Source organism: Penaeus chinensis, chromosome 4 (genome assembly GCF_019202785.1).
Source record: "Penaeus chinensis breed Huanghai No. 1 chromosome 4, ASM1920278v2, whole genome shotgun sequence".
NCBI classification, from domain to species: domain Eukaryota; kingdom Metazoa; phylum Arthropoda; class Malacostraca; order Decapoda; family Penaeidae; genus Penaeus; species Penaeus chinensis.
In genome coordinates this window covers 16,979,142-16,998,396 of record NC_061822.1, presented here as the reverse complement: position 1 = coordinate 16,998,396, position 19,255 = coordinate 16,979,142, and the positions used below count along the sequence as shown (strand labels likewise).

At 37.9% G+C, this 19,255-nt stretch overlaps 3 protein-coding genes across 5 annotated transcripts in view; 2 read left to right on the top strand and 1 right to left on the bottom strand.

Annotated features, from left to right (window-relative positions):
• Nucleotides 1-268: 268 nt before the first annotated feature.
• LOC125025274 (phospholipase A2-like) lies at nucleotides 269-3,822 on the top strand. Its single transcript, XM_047613246.1, has 4 exons — nucleotides 269-297; nucleotides 767-858; nucleotides 2,301-2,607; nucleotides 3,590-3,822. Exons 1-4 carry the CDS (start codon nucleotides 293-295, stop codon nucleotides 3,672-3,674), a joined length of 489 nt encoding a protein of 162 aa, XP_047469202.1. The 5' UTR covers nucleotides 269-292; the 3' UTR covers nucleotides 3,675-3,822.
• Nucleotides 3,823-4,785: 963 nt separating this feature from the next.
• Nucleotides 4,786-6,906, top strand: LOC125048136. 3 transcript variants are annotated; one of them, XM_047646710.1, is made up of 3 exons: nucleotides 4,786-4,915; nucleotides 5,119-5,234; nucleotides 6,027-6,906. In XM_047646710.1, the coding sequence occupies exons 2-3, from the start codon at nucleotides 5,162-5,164 to the stop codon at nucleotides 6,287-6,289; spliced, it is 336 nt and encodes a 111-aa protein (XP_047502666.1). In that variant the 5' UTR covers nucleotides 4,786-4,915; nucleotides 5,119-5,161; the 3' UTR covers nucleotides 6,290-6,906. The 3 variants fall into 3 exon arrangements, with proteins under 3 accessions (XP_047502666.1, XP_047502657.1, XP_047502656.1); XM_047646701.1 differs by having other exon boundaries at nucleotides 4,793-5,234; nucleotides 6,030-6,906; XM_047646700.1 differs by having other exon boundaries at nucleotides 4,794-5,234.
• Nucleotides 6,907-13,622: 6,716 nt separating this feature from the next.
• LOC125047369 (syntenin-1-like) overlaps nucleotides 13,623-19,255 on the bottom strand; it is a 13,987-nt gene continuing 8,354 nt past the window's right edge. The window contains 4 exon segments of the mRNA XM_047645593.1: nucleotides 13,623-15,552; nucleotides 15,554-15,628; nucleotides 16,254-16,395; nucleotides 16,685-16,811. Coding sequence (XP_047501549.1) covers nucleotides 15,454-15,552; nucleotides 15,554-15,628; nucleotides 16,254-16,395; nucleotides 16,685-16,811 — 443 coding nt within the window. The 3' untranslated portion in view covers nucleotides 13,623-15,453.

Sequence of the window (19,255 nt, the reverse complement as noted above, 5' to 3'; positions counted from 1 at the left end):
TTTCTCCCACTGATACTGACCTAAAGGTTACTTCTAATATGGAGAACAAGGACAAGGACTCATTCCTTCCACACGGCCCCCACCCCTCTTCCCCCTCCCCTATTACACGTGTTGTAAATTACCTTCAGTTTTTCCTCGGCCTCTGGAGAACAGGATACGATTCTTCATAACGACTAAATGACGGAAAAGTTCAGGGAAGTTTCCGGTGGCTGGCGAGGGCGGGTATATAGAGAATATTTAAGTAGTGGCTATCACTTCTTCCTCTAGTGCTGTGAAACCCAGAACTAACAGAATGAGGTGAGGCTGCCTTTGCAAAGTTATTGTTGTTATTGCAAAGAGATTCGGTTTGCTATTGCATCATTGCCGTTACAGTTGGCACCGCAATACATAACTGTACTACAGTTACATAATCTGTACAGAAATTATATCATTTCTGTTTCAATGTACAGAGCCGGGATTGGTACAGCAATACATAATTGCACTGTAATTATGTAACTGTGCTTTAATCATATAGTTGCTGTCAAATACAAAGACGTGGTTGGTACTGCGATACATAATTGTACTGATATATAATCGGCACTGTAACTAGACAACTGGTTCAAACGTTGATGATACTGTACTATATAATGTAGTCGACTGGTATAATTGGTACCATAACTACATGATCGGTACAGTAACTACACAGTCTGAGACATAATTAATACTGTTAAAACACAAAGAAACGTGATTAGAATTCTAAAACATGTTTTTTTTCTCGCACATTCAGCAGAGGAATTCCTTCTCTGGCGCTGACCTGCTCGCTGATGCTGGTCGTCCTGGTGGCGGTTGAAGGCCGCTCCAAACGCATGATTTTTCCAGGTCGGTAATTCTGAGGCTGCTTAGGGGGAAACAAGAGGGTTCGGGTGATGGAGCTGATGTCTGGCATTATTCGTTTATTCTGATTTATTTGTCCTTCTCATTATCTATATGCTTTTTCCATCAATGGTTTTATATATATATATATATATATATACATATATATGTGTGTGTGTATGTATGTATGTATGTGTGTGTGTATACATATATATATATATAGATAGATAGATATATATGGTATACATATATATATGTATATATATATATATGGTATATATATATATATATATATATATATATACATGTATATATATATGGTATATATATATATACACATGTATATATATATATATATATATATATATATATATATGTGTGTGTGTATGTATTTATGTATATATATACATATATATATATATATATATATATATATATATATATATATATACATGTGTATATATATATATATATATACCATATATATATATATATACATATATATATATGTATACCATATATATCTATATATATATATATATATATATATATATACCATATAGATATGTGTGTATATATATAAATATATATATATATATATATATATATTACTCAAAATGAACCAACAAAGAACTATTTGCATTATACGTATTAATAATCTTCAAAAAGTAATACATTTTGTTTTAAAAAATATATATATTTGTATGTATTTTTTCATCGCTGAAATATATATACATTATACGTTATATATATCATAAGCATTACAGCTATACAGAAATATATATATATATATATATATATATATATATGTATATATTTTCTTTCTTTCTTTCTTTCTTTCTTTTTTGTGTTTATTGGCCACATATCTATTTTTATTTATTTAATGCCAACAAAGCCATAACATTTATGTTATATACAACGCTTTCTACAAATCAAGCTTCTTGGTGCCTCGTCTGCAAGTAAATGAATTTATGTAAAGCAGTTTAATTCATTTCTCTTTTATTTACTTACTATTGTTATTGGTATTATTATCATTATTATCTTTATAATCATTGCTATTTTTATTATTATCATTATTATTACTACTACAATTATTATTATTATCATTATCATTATAATAATTATTATTATTATTATTAATATTATTATTATCATCATTATCATCATTACTATTACCATCAGCATTATTATTATTATTATCATCATCATTATGATTATTATTGTCAATATCATCATTATTATAATAATTATTATATTATCATTATTATTGTTATTATTACTATTATTATGATTATTATTATTACTATTATTATGATTATTATTACTATTATTATTATCATTATCATTATTATTACTGTCATTATTATTATTACCATCATCATTATCATTATCATATTCATGATCTTATTCGCGCTGACGATAACTGATCCTCCTCCCTCCGCCGGCAGGAACCAAGTGGTGCGGCGCGGGTGCGAGAGCGGAAAGTGACGACGACCTCGGAAGATCCCTCGAAACTGACCGCTGTTGCCGCGCTCACGACCGTTGCCCCGACAGTATCATTAAGCACAGCACCCGCCATGGCCTGGTCAATCGTGGGAGGTACACCCTGTCCCACTGTGACTGTGACGAAGAGTTTCTGAAGTGCCTGAAGAACGCGAAGAGTAGAAGTGCTGCGCTCGTTGGCTACGCGTACTTCACGGTTTGGAATCCGCGGTGTTTTAAGAAGGATTTCCCGGCGGTCTGCAAAAAGTACAGGTTAGTGTGGGGATTTTTACGTTATTGTTGGTTGTGGTGCAATATAAGTCAACTGACCGTATTGTTGCTGTTGTTATTGTTATTATTATCATACTATTATTGTTATTATTATCATTATCATTATTATTGTTATTATTTTCATTATTATCATTATTATCATCATCATTGTTGTTGTTTTTAATTGTATGGTGTGTGTGTCTGTTTGTATGTGTGTTTACTACTCATTGCTTCAGCCAAGAGGCACAACCCATACACTCTGCTATATCTCAAAGAAAAAAAGCCCATTTATACAGTGCGCTTTAAGATCTTAGGGCAAAAGAGATTTGAATTAGTTTAATTGTCACTACGGATTCCAGATTAAGATCCCTTAAGGAAATCTAAACCAGGGCGACAAATAGAGAGAGAGAGAGAATGAGAGAGAGAGAGAGAGAGAGAGAGAGAGAGAGAGAGAGAGAGAGAGAGAGAGAGAGAGAGAGAGAGAGAGAGAGAGGAGAGGGGGGGGAGGGAGAGAGGGAGGGAGAGAGAGAGAGAGAGAGAGAGAGAGAGAGAGAGAGAGAGAGAGAGAGAGAGAGAGAGAGAGAGAGGAGAGAGAGAAACAGACAGAAAGACAGACATTTTCTTTCTCTCTCTCTCTCTCTCTCTCTCTCTCTCTCTCTCTCTCTCTCTCTCTCTCTCTCTCTCTCTCCTCCTCTCTCCCTCCCCCACCTCTCTCTCCTCCCCCACCTCTCTCTCTCTCTCTCTCTCTCTCTCTCTCTCTCTCTCTCTCTCTCTCTCTCTCTCTCTCTCTCTCTCTCTCTCTCTCCCTCTCTCTTTCTCTTTCTCTTTATCTTTCTCTTCTCTCCCTCTCCCTCTCCTCTCCCTCTCCCTCTCCCTCTCCCTCTCCCTCTCCCTCTCCCTCTCCCTCTCCCTCTCTCTCTCTCAACCTATCTGTTTTTCTCTCTCTCTCTCTCTTTCTCCTTCTGATTCACGTTTTCTCTCGCAGCCTCACCGGCCGCCGCTGCTTGGAAATCGAAAAGGACACCTCGAAGCCTTGGGAGTGGCAGTGGTTCAGCAACGCCGCCTGGTAGAAGTGCAACTGTGACGTCATCAAGAAGCTGGAACGATTTGTCTGACCTGCGCTTGAATTCCGCCCGTCTCCCTGGCTGTCCGGTCGTCTCCCTCGCTCTTTTTTAGCTGTCGCTTCCTTCCTTTCTCTCCGTCTCTTTACTCTTTATATAAATATATATATATATATATATATATATATATATATATATATATCTGTCTCTATCTCTATCTCTATATCTGTCTCTGTCTCTGTCTCTGTCTCTGTCTCTGTCTCTATCCCTGTCTCTGTCTCTGTCTCTGTCTCTGTCTCTCTCTCTCTCTCTCTCTCTCTCTCTCTCTCTCTCTCTCTCTCTCTCTCTCACTCTCTCTCTCTCTCCTCTCTCTCGCTTACCCCTTCATAATTGAGTGGCTTTCAACTTGCTTTGTTTATGGTGTGTAATTTATTTATCTATTTATTTACTTATTTATTCATTTACACACAATAAACCAAGTGTGTGTGACTACATGATGGTTAAATGCAAGAGCCGCAAGGTGTCGTTGGTTTTATTATCCATAAATATTTCGCTCTGGTCAGCCATCCAGTGGTGCCCTCTATCCCCAAAAAATGCAAGTACTAAATAAACACACACGCACACACACACATTCACACACACACACACACACACACACACAAACAATCTTATACATACACTCGTATGCTCATACACACACACATATATATGACGGGAAGTATATTTATAAAACTACATCATCCAGAAATGTACGTGAAATGTAACGGAATTTATAACATTACAAAAGTTTTCATGAGAACTGTATCTTCACACTACTTATGCTTTAATTGTAATCTCATTCATTATGCCCAACCAATCGCAACAATTTCAATCAGCGATAAAAAAAAAGACAGAAACTGGTAATTTGACGAACAAATGAACAGATGGAGATAGAAAGATAATGAGAAAGAGAAGGGGTGAGGAAGAGAAAGAGAATGGGGAGGGAGGGCGAGAGGGAGAAAGGAGGAGATAGAACGAGAGAGAATAGGAGCAAGAAAGAAAATAAGAGAAAGAGAGAGAAAATTTATCTTTACCCACGAAAGCTAGCAACCACAGCATAGTTCGTTCGAAAGGAAGTCGCAAGCGGAAAGCCCCTCAGTTGATGTCAGAGCTCCATTGAGACAGGCACGTTCACTAATTCTCCAAAATAATCTTTAAAAAAAGAATAAGAACCAGCGAAGAAAACCCAAGGAATGAAGGCCACAACCCAGGTACTGCTTGCAGTGTGCTTGCTCGCCAAGTGTTTTGGAAACTGCGAAGGGAAGGAGGAGAAGAAAGACGGCCCTCGCGCTGCTCATATAACAGACCCCGCGAAAAACGAAGCCTCACCTACCCTGGAGATCATCGACTTTGTTCCTTTCCATCTGACAAAAGCCAAGGAACATCGGTTCAACCTAATTATCACTTTCGGCAGGAATGACCATCCAGGAGGGCGTAACGATGGCTTCCCTGAAATCATGGGGATCGAGCCAGCCGAGAATCCGCGCGAGACAGCGGAGGACAACAACACCGACGAGTGGCTGAACAACAGTAAGGAACCCTTGTTATGCGTTGCTGTTGAGGAAAAAACGTTTGCTACCGTGTGTTGTGGAGACGATGGGTTTCTTTTTAGCTGGGGTGGTTAGATGGATATGCTCTTGGCTAAGATATGGTATGGTGTGGTTAGGTTAGGTAAGTTGAGGTAAGGTAAATTTAAATTACGCTAAGCTTAGCTAAGCTGAGGTATGTGCGGTTGAGGCGACAGCGCTTACGCCCAACACGTACTAAGGTCCGACTCATGTTATGCGTTGCTGTTGAAGATAGACACTTGGTACTATGCGTTGGAGGTAGTGGTAAATTGCATATGCTGCCGGAGTGGAGTCTCTTCAGTAAAGGTGTAGTGTGTAAGCTTAGCTTAGCTTATTTAGTTAGCTTAGGTGTGTGCAGGAGGGACGATAGCGTTGGCACCCTACACGTTTGCCCGGTTGCACCCATTCAGTCTAGTAAAATTTAGTTTTAAGTAATTTGGAGGTAAATTATACACTTAGAAACTAAACTCAGTAAGTTTCCATTCCCACAAAAGTAGCATTACAAAAAATATCTTTAAAATTTCGATTGAGGAACAGGACTAGATATTCATAACTAATAACTGCTCAATGATTCATGATTTTAGAATTTGGCGAACCTCCCGCTTCTGCTGCCAAAATTCTATTAAACTGAATAGTAGAGGTTGAGATGGGGTAACGAACCCAGGGAGGGGAAGGAAGGAAAACAGAGGTGGGGAATTGAAAGGCAGTAAGAGGGTCATCAGGAGTAATGCGAAGTGTAACCATTGTCTTCCAGCAGTGTTGTACGTCGCCATCGCCATCGCCCTTGCCCTATGCCTATCAATAGTCGGCCTCCTCGTGACCATTGGATACTACCAGAAACACAAGCGGTACATCGTCGCCAGCAGATCCTCTTCCCTTGCAGGTGCCTCTTCAGGTTCCTCTCCACCCGACGCAGAAGTTCGTCTCTATCCGTCCCGCTTGGGCGTGGCTAACATAAAGCTCGTAGCCAGCCTCATGGACGAGAAAAAGACTGATGATCTCAACAGGCTCATCTAAGGTTCAACCCAACCCATTCCTATCTGTATATGTGTAAAAGTCATGAATGAGAATTAATATCTTCACAATACAAGGGATGTATTTGACTGGTTTCGATTATATCTTCGTCAGAAATACACGTACAAAGATATAATTGAAACTGGCCAAATACATTTCCTGTATTGTGAAGATATTCATTCTCATTTATACCTTTTATACATTTGTCAGCATGAATACGGTTCAGCATTTCCCTTTGTTAGGTTCCTTGAGGCAACGCTAGGTTAGCAATAATTATTACATATTTTGAATGCTCGACGCAGCATCAGGGGTTTAACTATTTCCTTTTGATTATCACTTGGGGCTTAATGAGGGCAAAGCTTATGTGTTTGCAGTTATTTAGGCAAAAGAGCAAACAATGTATAATGAACTGCAGGCCGTAGAACCATTGTAATAACCATTTCCTTTTCATTAGATTACCTAGACAGGATGAGTGTAACACCTGTTTCCTTGCAAAGTCCTTGTGTTGCTTTATAACAAAAAATAGACTCGCAAACTGCTTATATTGTACGCTTTTTGGAGGGGAACATTTTCTTATGATTCTTTACATTTGTAACAGATTTGAATAAAGGTAGAATACTTCTGCTGTCTCATTTCACATTCGTCTATAAGTCTTAGTATTTTTATTAGGTAAGTATATTTAGTTTTTGATACACACTCACACACACACACAAACACACATCACTACCGCTGTCCTCTTGATAAAGAACAGTCAATTTTCTTATTATAGTAATCTCATAACGTTTCCTTGTTACCTGATCAAGATCATATTCTTTAATATGTGTTTTTTGTAATATATTTGTACATATATTTATTATATATTCATATATATATATTCATATATATATATATATATTCATATATATATATATGAATATAAATATATTCATATACATGAAAATATATGTATATATATATATATGTATATATATATATATATATATATATATATTTGTGTGTGTGTGTGTGTGTGTGTGTGTGTGTGTGTGTGTGTTTGTGTGTGTGTGTGTGTGTGATAGCAGTAGTGTCGTAAATACTACCGTAAAATAATGAGTCTGAAGCAAGATGTACAATTAATAAAAAATGATAAAAATGCTGCTTCGTTGTTTTACCAATAAGACATCAAACACTCGTGTATGAAACAATGATTTTCCTAAAATATGAAGAACAAATAATCTAAACCAAACTGAAGAATTCAGATATCTTGTTAAATCTACCAAAACGTAATACCTAAAAGAAACGAAGGCTAGAAGCTAACGTTCTCAAAATATCACACACCGGATAAGGCGACAGATAAGCCTATCTCCTTTCCTGTCGCTTTCCTGTCCACGCGACATAGCGTTGGTCTATAACGTTTTGCATCATCGTATCGCTCGCAGGTGAGCTCTATGTTCACACAAATCTCACACAACTGGATGATTCTAGAAATCTATATTTATTTCTTGTCTTAAGGAGTCTTCTGTCAATAAAGTTAATGCCGTATTAAAGTTTAACCCAGATCCATAGTATTTATACCGACGATGCAAGACACACTGCTTGACGCACGAATCATTGTAATCATCTGTAAATTTGCTGGATTACATGAAAGAGCTCTGTTATTTTTTTATTCCATTAATAAGATGGAAATGTTTTCCGAACCTCGAAATTATTTTTGTGTGTGTCTGTAAACCCTGAAATTCTCTGGGATTTTCTCTCCGTTTTTTTCTTTTACCGTTGAGGGTTATACCTGCAGTTTGAATATCCCCCAACTTATTTAGAGTACATATTGATCCTTATTAAATATCCCCCAACTTATTTAGAGTACATATTGATCCTTATTAAACTTCTAATTTTTTTCCCATATATATACACCGACGGCTCCAAGACAGATGAATGTGTGGGTGCGGGTGTATGGTCGACTGAATGTGAACTAAAGTTTAGACTGCCGAATCATACATCGATTTTTCTTGCTGAACTTTTTGCCATTGACAAAGCTATTGATAGAATAGTTATTTTTTTCCGATTCATTAAGTTCACTCAAAGCTATTAAATCCTTAGAAACCACTAAAAGTGAACTGCTGGGTAATATCATTCGTAAGTTACATAGTGCCAATAAATCAATCAAGCTAATATGGGTACCAGGCCACTCTGGTATCCATGGCAATGAACAGGCTTACAAATTAGCCGGGTCAACTGGGGATCTGGACAACACCATAGTTCGTACAGATCTCAGGTGTATTGTGTCTCCCATAAAAGCAAAAATACACCTCCTGTGGCGAAGTGAGTGGACCAACCTGGTGTTGACCGGCCTTAGGGTCAACGCCTCAAGATTTACCCACCTCACTCCCTACATTGAAATAAATTACCCTCCACGATGCCAAATATGCAACACCACAATAACAATAAATCACATACTCACAACATGCCGAAAATACAATAATCAAAGACAAAAACTAATAAACTTTTTCCGATTAAAAAATAAAGATTTAACAACATCAAATCTTCTATCAAACGATGAAAAAATCATCAGTAAAATAATCACTTTTATAGGGGAGACAAAACTTTATGACCTTATATAGATTGATATAATAAATAGGATCCATTGGCCTAACAACCTTGGCCACATGCCGCCGGTTGATAGCCAAGAAATCCAACAAAGACCAATTTGCCTACGTGGCCGTGCTTGCGTATGCCAACATAAGATGGTATCCATACAAAATGAAAGTTGAAATTGTGTTCTATTGCTTAAATTAAGTTGCGTTACACGCAATGCAACTCACAATATCCTCATCGCCACCTGCTTTGAAAGAATTTAGTGTCCGAAGAGCACTTTGAGAGTGACAGAAAACTAGTTCTGCGCCCCGAAACATTAAGAATTCCATTGCAAGGAGTATACCTGCCAACTCCGTTTGTGTAATGCTAGCCCAATTTTGCACTCTCATATTAACTTGATGTGGTAAGCCATTTTTGTATACAGTACAAGCACAACCAGCTTTGTATCCAGACTGTACGGATCCGTCAACGTAACACTCGTATACATGATCGCCCATAGATTGTGTGTTCCTTTACCATTGCTAATGCAATTTGTTTTTTGTGGTAGACATGGAAGGTGCACGATCAACGCTGAATTTTTCCATGGTGAAATGGATCGACCTTTGGTATTTTACTTATTGAAACATTGAGCTTTGTAATGTTCATGGAGATTTTGTGTATCAAAGAGCGCGCGTGTCTGATTATTCACATCTGCTTGCGTGATTTTATGTTGCAGTTGTTTTTGGAAATCTGAAAGATAGAAGGGTTCTCTCAGAACTTTGACCCCAAATATGGTGGAAATAAATATTATCAGAAATGGATAGTAAGTTTAGTTCTGATCTTGTGTTCACTATCCTTGCTGCTCTCGGGGCGCCGAGGATAATCCTCATAGCTTAATTTTCCAGCTATTTATTTCTGATTCCTTACACTGCAACAAATGCAGTGCATGGTAGTCTACAGCTGACTTTATAAAAGTCAAATAAAACAGTCTACCGAGCTTAACATTGATGCCATGTTCTCTTCCGACAAGAACTTTCAACGCTTTCAATCTCTCCCAGAGTCTCTTCTTTAGAGAAAGGATCAGGTCTGGATCATTTATGTTCACCTTGAGATATTTATACTTATGACACATGTCAAGCTCCTGGTCACCTACGGGTAGGGGTATGATACATGGTTGTTTTCTAAGCGGATATGACTAATCCACACTCATGAGCCCTTGTTGAGAGTTTGTCCAGAATTAATTGCATCCTCTTTTGTGATACATATATAATCAACATAGCATATAAAGGATTTATCATCCCCAAGTAGAATATCTGCCACCAGCTCGTGCATGAGGACATTGAACAGCATAGGGCTGAGAACTCCTCTCTATGGCGTCCCAAGTTCAAAAGATTGTGAAGTGGATCTAGACACTCCCCTGCAGTGAGACACAGATCTCTTCGAGGTGCATTCTACTCCAGCTCAGTGATTTAACCCGAATGCCAAAACTTACAAATTGTTTTAGGATAACTTCTCTGCAATGTCAACAGCTGACTGAAGGCTAAGGAAAACTTTGTGCTTCCCTGGATTAGAGCTTGAAAGATATTCTGCAAAGCAATGTTGTGTGCTACGACCCGATGGAAATCCGTACAGGCTCTGAGATAAATTAACTTGTAACCTGTACCTGAGTCTGTTCCAAATTATCCTTTCTAGAACTTCGCATACACTTGAGGTTAGTGAAATGGGCGGTATTTATCAGTGTTTGGTTTCGATATAGGGATGATTAAACTGCGTGTCCTGGGGCCAGGCAGAATACCTTGTGACAAGCTTAACCTGTACAGGTGCAAAAGGGAATTACCAGGCACCTGAACTATAAGGCGGAGGACACTATAGGTAATTCCATCCTCACTTGGGGCGGACGTTTTTCCTTTGATTAGTGCATTGTTCAGTTCCCACTCAGCAATTTCAGCAAAGTTTGAAGGGTATTAAAACATCCAGTCTCAATGGCAAATTTACGTGCAATTTTAGAGTGACCAAGGTGATTCTGAATATTTGTGGAAAGTCAGCTCAATTTGAACGCGCCAGCCCATTGACTAAGGAGCATATCTGCTTGTGCAAGAGTACTATGGAACTGCGGGTGTTAGTTGGTTTGCCTGAGAGTCGATTATTTTTTATAATACCTCAGACCTTGAGGTATTATTGTTAATGCTTCTGAGGAACTGTTCAAAGTGTAGGGTCACCGACCCACTTAGGTTGTTTGGAGTTTTTGGGAGTTGTTGCTCTTTAAGGTTTTCTTTGGACAGACTTGGGTGTTGTAGTAGTCTCTGTCCCCGGAGAGCAGATTTAGCCTACACCTTTCTACTATACGCCTGAAGTTCGGCACGTGTTCCAGCTACCTGTTCCCGCACCTACTCTTCTTACGCCTTCTGGGCCTCACCAGGCATACTGTGGAGCAATCCCATCCTCGCCCAATAGATCCAGAACCACTCGAAAGGTTCCTGCACCCACTGCTTACATTATGAACCGGGAAGAGGTGTCTGTGTTTAAAGGGGAAACTCTAGCATCTAGACCCCTGCTACATAACCAACACATCGAGGCATGGGTCTATGCCATAGGAGTTTAAAGTAATTCTTTGCATTATGGATGCACTTATCAGAGACTAAGTCCCTAACACCACGTCACAAAATGTATCCAACAACCTAAGTTTCTGTAACTGGGCATGCCCGAGGAGAGGGTTGATGGGAGGACTCAACCCTCCAACACCCCTCGGAAAACAATGTGTTCACCTCGGTATACACGTCAAGATGAAGCTGAACTTCGGGAACACCTACTGGACAAAGCTGTGATCGGCACTTTCCGCTATATTTGTCTTTATTTGTGACTTTACCATTCTTGTCTGCAGATTATTTCTTGTACCGATGACTGCAACCTTTTCTCCTCTACAAGAACATCACCTTTAATTATCCCTAGCTTAGTGCGTATATACCGCAAAGAATCTAACGACAACCCCCACCACGTATAATAAACATCATTCTGTCCTCTGTGGCATACACTGGCCTACGTGGATGATGTGGTGGTCTCTACTACTTTCGAAAGCCATACTGAGCATCTGCACGAAATCCTCCAGCTGTTAGATCTTGCTGAAATGAACCTAAATCCGAACAATTCAAAATATATTTTCTGGAAATTTCAGATCTTAAGGTGTAAGCCATAAAACAATTCCAAGACCCAGGAATGTCGGAAAAAATACGTGGTTTCTTGGAGCTTGTGGATTTTTTTTAGAAGGCATCTAAATGGGTTTGCCAGGATAGCTACACCTCAAACCCATTTGAAAGGATAGTCCTGTGTGGACTTCTGAGCAGGAAGATTCTTTTCGGTCCCTTACGGAAGCACTTGTGACAGCACCCTCCCTAAAACTCCCAGACTTCTTACTACCTTTTGAGGTCCACACAGATGCCTCATCTCAGGCTCTAGTGGGCTGTACTGATACAGAGGGATGAGGAGGGCAAGCCTCACGTAGTCGCCTGTTGGTCCAGGAAACTTAAGGATGCAGAAACCCGTTACCACGCTATTAGCCAGGAGGCTCTAGGTACAGTTTGAAGCTTGTGTGTATGGGCGCCTCTTTACCATCGTCATTGACCAGCGCCCTCAGACATTTGTATTTACTAGATGAAACTAAATCTCAAATGACCAGATTCACGCATGAGTTATCCATATACAACTATGAGCTTGTGTACATGTCGGCACCTAGCAACTAAGTACTTGATATGTTATCTCAGACCACAGAGATGCTTTCCCAACATAACCAAGACGACGTCTCTCCAGTAGAAGACATTATGCCAGCAGAAAGCCCTACTTCGACTACAGTGTTGGATTCAGTGTTACCCCTATCAGACCTCTTGCCAACTGACCCAAGTATAATGAGAAAAAAAGCAGCAACAAGACGAGCTGTAGAGGGAGATTACATCCTACCAGGAAGGACAGCATATTCCTCTAGGCCGTCTTCCAGCTAGCCGTTCACAGTTTGAGCTAGAAAAGGGACTGCTGTGCTGCCCGAAGAAGCTTCCTGATAGAATACTGCGCCAGTTGTGTCCCTACCAGCCTACGCCAACAGGCACTGGAACTAGCACACAGTCCTCCAACTGCTGCTCACCCTGGAAATCTGCGTAAATGATGTGTTTAGGCTCATGTATCAACAAAGCCAATTTGTGTCCTGTTTACTGGGACTTTCATTATTTATTTTGATTATTCTAAATGATTTTATCATGTATCTTAACATTCTTTTTATTCAAGCCTTTTGTTTTATATTAGTATTGGCTGAGTTTATGATTGTCATTTTTGTTCACTTTTATACCAGATTCTGTTCTTGAGACAGTTTCAGCCTCAAAGTAATCTAGTAATTCTCCTTAGTATTTGTATCCCTCGGTTTGTGACATTACTCGGTGAGAATATCCAGTCAATTCCTCCTTGTCTGCGACATTTGTCTTTTCCTCTCTCCCACATTGTATATCTGCACCAGCAAAAGTTATGTTTTGGGGTCCAATGGATGCTGTATGTGGTTGCACTGTCAATAGGATAATCTTCATGACCCCAACCTATCTTTCTCTTCTTCTCTCTCCCTCTGTCCCCTTCCCCCTCTGGAGGAATACATATCTGCATGAGCGAGTGCACATGGACTTCCGTTGCGTAGGCTGGCAAGTCACTGAGGCGAACACATGTATACTTTAAAGAGATCCCTTTTGTTAATGAGGAAGTGACAAGACTAAATAAAAAATTGCCAAAAAAGGTTGAAATAAAAATGGGATAATGACATCAAAGCTTCCTTTTAATAAAGATAATGGATATAATCATATATATTTTTTCTCATTTTTATCACAAACCTCACAAAGTCAACCAATGTGAGGTATAATCAAACATAAATGGACCCTGTGGTACTGCCTCAACACACACAACTCCACCAAAAACTTATGACAGTTGATTTCTTTTGTAACTCTTAATGCCCTTCAACATAAAACATTTTGCTCTCTTTATGACGTTTACCTGCTTACAGTATATAGGTAATTCAGACTTAGGACCATTATACTAGATGCAACGGAAAATGTGTGCTGTTGTGTTATGCTTAGAAATAACCTTTCAATGTTGATCATGGACTGGTTTCCAGGTTTTGTGTATTTCTGCTGTTTGTGTAGTGTTTACTATAAGATTTTCTTTCTTTACAAATAATATATCTATCTACTTTAATGTGACCATTAAAACAATTTTTTTCAGCTGTGTTTGTGTACTTGAGAGTTCGTGTTTGTAAAAATATTTTAGCTTAATCTGCATGTAGAAGTACATAACTGAGTGTAATTAACATCCAAACATTTTAACATACATTTATAATATCAGTAATTGGAACAATGCATTATGTGGTTTCTAACATTTGGAAGGATACAACAGCGAAATATTTGTCCGTATTATATAAAATACACCTAGCTATTGACTATAAGGTACAATGAATGAACCATTAGAAAAGGTATTTGGATATAATATACAAAACCAATGGCTAAATCATTACTAATGATTAGGTGTACATGGTACATAATATCACTAATCATCCATATTAATGATACCATAAGAAACATTACATTCAGAGAATTAAATATAACTGAATATGGTACTACCTTTACAGTGACAAAAAAACATGCTTTGTGCTTTCACATGCATTCTTACAATCTTCATTCCTTCTATCATGGGATAAATACAATTCAATATTGTGAATTTTACTTGTAACATCAGAAGTTTGTAGTCTACCCTGTTCATGTGGTACAATTAAAAGTTAAATGCAATTAATTCCCATTTTACTTCTCTTTTGCATGAGGCAATAGACTTCATTAAGTATAATAACTGCACCATTACAGTTAAAACTACCAGGCAATTCTTTTGTTTTCTTGAAGCAAAACAGTATTTGTCGAATTGAATAATGCTGACTTATCCAGAAATTAATACATACTATACAAATTTAGATGTAAATCTCTCTAAGACTTAGGAACTCATGCTAGCAAGTTGAACATTTGGAAAGGGTCCTAACATCCATTGTTAGTTCACTCCCTTCTTCTATATTATTATTCAACTACTTAGTATATGAGTAATATATTCAGTACTCAATTGGCACCTGGATTTTGTTGATCTCTCTACACTCAACAAACAAGCTACCCTAATCCTTTTACGTAACACTACTTCTAATGCATCCACTTCACACTGGATACATATTTTAACATACCATGAAAAGAATACCTTATATAAGAAACCAATATATCAATTCTAATAATTGATTTATCTTTCCATGGAAAGAATGCATACATATACAGTGAGAAAGTGGGGGAAAATAAGAGAGAGAAATTAAAATGACAACAAAATAAATAGGGACCTCTTCTTTCACATATAAAAATAGCCATACACAAGGGTCCCACGTACAACTATTGTGGACTGGTACTTCCTGCATAAATGACTTCATCCATTCTTCTGCTGCCATCCTCGTGTTGCAGAAAAGTCCTTCCTAAGTGTAAAACAAATCCTGGTCCTTAAACTGCTCCTCCTTTCTTCGTTTTTTCATTTCTTACTCCTTTCCATCCGTTCTGTACTGCAACTCCCCCTTTTTACAGGTCGGGAATGGAGTGGTCCATGAACTTCTTCAGCGAGGAGGCCATGTGCTTCATCATGTGCTTGTAGACAAAGGACGGCATGATTGTCACCTGTGACCACCTGCCCACACTCATTGATTATGGCTGAGACCTCCTTGTCCTTTAGCCCCACCACATTCTGCCCATTCACCTGTAAAGAGCCAAATTGGGGTCATGAATTCTATGTAAACTTTTAAAATTCAGACAAGGAAAAGTTAATATATTAATATTAAATATGCAAACAGAGAGAGAGAGAGGCACAGAATATGAGAGAAAGAGACAGAATAAATTAGAAAGACAGACAGGAAAGAAGAATGAGAGAGAGGGAAAAACAGACAGTGAGGAAGGTAGAATGAGAGAGAAAGATAGACAGTGAGGAAGGGAGAATGAGAGAGAGAAAGATAGTGAGGAAGAGAGAGAGAGAGAGAAAGACAGAATATGAGAGAATAAGGGAGCAACAGACATGAGAGTATAATATTATGAAAGAATAAACAAAATAAAGAAAATAAATTACAAAGTGAGAGAGAGAGAGAGAGAGAGAGAGAGAGAGAGAGAGAGAGAGAGAGAGAGAGAGAGAGAGAGAGAGAGAGAGAGAGAGAGAGAGAGAGAGAGAGAGAGAGAGAGAGAGAGGAAATTACCCAAGATAAACAAAGAACAAAATAAAAATATATGTACAGATATAAGGAAATACAGAGCCGAACAAAACATAAACAAATAAACAATCCTGAGTATGAGGGTGAGAACAAGAAAACCGCCATCACCAAGCCAAGCCTTACCTCCAGCAGATGGTGGTCTGTGAGAAGTCCATTTCGCGCAGCCGAGGAATCCTTGACGAGGGCAGTGATCTCTCCATCACGGAACTGGAACCCAATGTGACCTGTGCTGTCCTTGTGTAAGGTAACAGTTCTCTCGAATGGCCTAGAAGGGGAGGAGGGAGAGAAGAAATAAATTAATCAATTGTATATTACATATTACGCGCACACACACACACACACACACACACACACACACACACACACACACACACACACACACACACACACACACACACACACACACACACACACACACACACACACACACACACACACACACACACACACACACACAAAAATGTCAGTGAATGAAACAAACCAACCTCTTTCCCTGTTGTCCCTCTTGAAGAAGCAACAAAAGGAAAAGGAAAAAAAAAGAAAAGGACACTAACCTGTCTCTAATGGCAAGGGAAATTCCATTTGTAGGACTCTTCTTCAGCATGTCATGTACTTTTTCCATCGAATACCCTGCCACATTTTCACTGTTGATTTGCAAGATCTGGTCTCCAAAACGCAGTCCTGTACACAAATTAAAATAGATGTAAAAATTTGCTTCTTTGCATATGAAAAGCTAATGTAAAATATTTACGGATCTGTTTCTTAGTATCATGGAAAACATGCACATATATTAACCCCATACTGCTGGGGAAAATGAATAAAAAATGGGGAAAATGCTGTGCTCATTTTTTATACTTTTGTGAAATGTCTCTGCACATAGATGGCTCTGCCGGTGCTTAGCCACAAAGGAGACAATTAGTAGACCTTGTGACTTTACCTGATTTCACCTTTCCTTGAATCGGCAGGACAAACGTATTTTTTACTAGTGCTATGAATATTAATGGTGTGATTTTTATTATAAACATTATAATTACTAGAATGTTATAAACATTAGTAACAGCAAAATAAGATAACATAAAATATTTTCTTAAATCAAGGAAAAGGGTAAACGGGTGAGACGGGCAGTACTCGTAATTGGCTCATTGGTGACTTTGTACAAGTGTAGCCATCTATGCGTAAAAACAATCAGGTAAACTCACAGTGGGCATGGCATGTGCATACATGCCATGCCCATCGGCATTGAATTAACCATTTAACTATGCAGTAAGAGACAGGCAAAATTGTAAAAACTAGCAACCTTCTGTGATGTCTAGAATCTATACTTGAATTTATAATTATGAGGTCACTTTACACATAAAATATGTGTAAACAGTATGATCTTTATCTTTTTTTCTCCTATGCCAGTGAAGCCATCAATTTTCAATAGCTACAAGTCTCCTGAAATTAAAAGTGGTAAACTCTTTCACCCAAGGGAGTGGATATTCATGAAATGTCTATGAACATTCTTTGCAATTTTATCTATGATCTGCAGTGTTGCCACAAAATTAATACTGCTAAATAGAACAGACATTTACATTGTTAGAGACTATGATAATTGATAGCAGTAAGGCCATAAATCTTACTTACAGTATGGCAATATTATTACACATTCCATATATCAAATTTAGGCAACCATATATTTGTGCACAATTTGTATTCTTTAATAGAAAATTGATGTAAATATGTGGGAAACTGTTCAATTAACTGTTAATAATCAATAAGAATTGACCTTCAAAGTTTACTTGTGGTTAGTGATGTGTGGTTATCTTCTTTGACATCTGAAGTACTAGAACAGGTATGGAAGTGTCCCACGTGGATAAGGACTGTCTTTAAAACTACAACACACATTTACCAAAAAATCAGAATTCTGAATCGGAATTCATAAGGGAAACTTGGAAGCCTCTTCTGATTATTTAGCAAGTGTTAATTTAACCTTTCCTACAATTTTAATGATATTTTCTATTCACATGTATAATGACTGTGTATAATTTGTTATTATGAAATTTTCCTATGTTAAGGATTATTCTGCATTAGAAGTAATAATGAAAGCTTGGAGGCCCTTTTGATTTAAGGCCAAATGTTAACCGAGTTGTAACCTACATTCTTACTATTATTCTATATAAAAAAATGTATCAATTGCAATGCCTGCCTTTACAGCTAATACAATGACAACAAATGTAGGGATGCCCTATTACATTTAGATATACTAAATGTGTAATAATACTGTCAAAATGTGAGTAAGATTAAATGCAATATTTATGTTATTGTATGATTACAATAATTATATCAAGATGGGGTCTATAATGATTAAATACTTGTCCTAATTAGCGGCATTAACTTTGAGATATAGCAAAAACACAAATCATAAGACAAAATTCCAGCTAACATTGACCTTTCACGATTACCGCCCCAGTTTCTCAACAAAAAGTAAAGACCTCGGGATGCAAACTAGATAAAAAAAAAAATGAAGTTGAAGTCCCAAACAGAGAAAATAAAATTAATGTATTTCCATTAGAAACTTCCTGGATAAGTAACCTCTCCATAACAACACTACAAGCTTAAGGCCACCTAGTCCGATCTGGCACAAAGAACACTGAAAGGTAAACAATGCAGCAGACTCCAAGATACCACCATGATGCTGGCAGTGGCAGCACCGTATCAAAAGGAGTAATGTCCTCTGAGCTGTCATATATTTCCTGCGACTCCTACCAGCTATGTAATGTCTGTTATTTGCTATCATCTTGCTGACTTGCATTCATTTTAGGATTTTCTTAAAATTTGTTACTCTATATGCAACCTTTCACAAATCCATCTTTCATTCCAAACTTGTGCTGATTTGGTGGAACATTCATAAACTGCACAAGTGTTTACTTTATGTAATCATAAACTCTGGAGGTATTATTTACCAATTAATTCATAATGCAGAAAATATTTGTAGACAACTTTTGTATGTTCTAATGTCAATATAAAAAAAAATTGTGTGACACACTGCATTAATCACACTGATCAAAGCTGGCCTGGTCTTTTATGGTTACACGAGTAAACTTCAGATATATTACAATCCAGAAAATAAATGCATCAAAACA

What these genes read in the sequence shown, in the direction of transcription:
- LOC125048136 (XM_047646700.1), top strand. Translation starts at nt 4,898, where the DNA reads ATGAAGGCCACAACCCAGGTACTGCTTGCAGTGTGCTTGCTCGCCAAG. An exon ending in CGACGAGTGGCTGAACAACA is followed by an intron (nt 5,235 to 6,026) that starts GTAAGGAACCCT and finishes ATTGTCTTCCAG; the next exon opens with CAGTGTTGTACGTCGCCATC.
- LOC125025274 (XM_047613246.1), top strand. An exon ending in CAAACGCATGATTTTTCCAG is followed by an intron (nt 859 to 2,300) that starts GTCGGTAATTCT and finishes CTCCGCCGGCAG; the next exon opens with GAACCAAGTGGTGCGGCGCG. An exon ending in GCGGTCTGCAAAAAGTACAG is followed by an intron (nt 2,608 to 3,589) that starts GTTAGTGTGGGG and finishes TTTCTCTCGCAG; the next exon opens with CCTCACCGGCCGCCGCTGCT.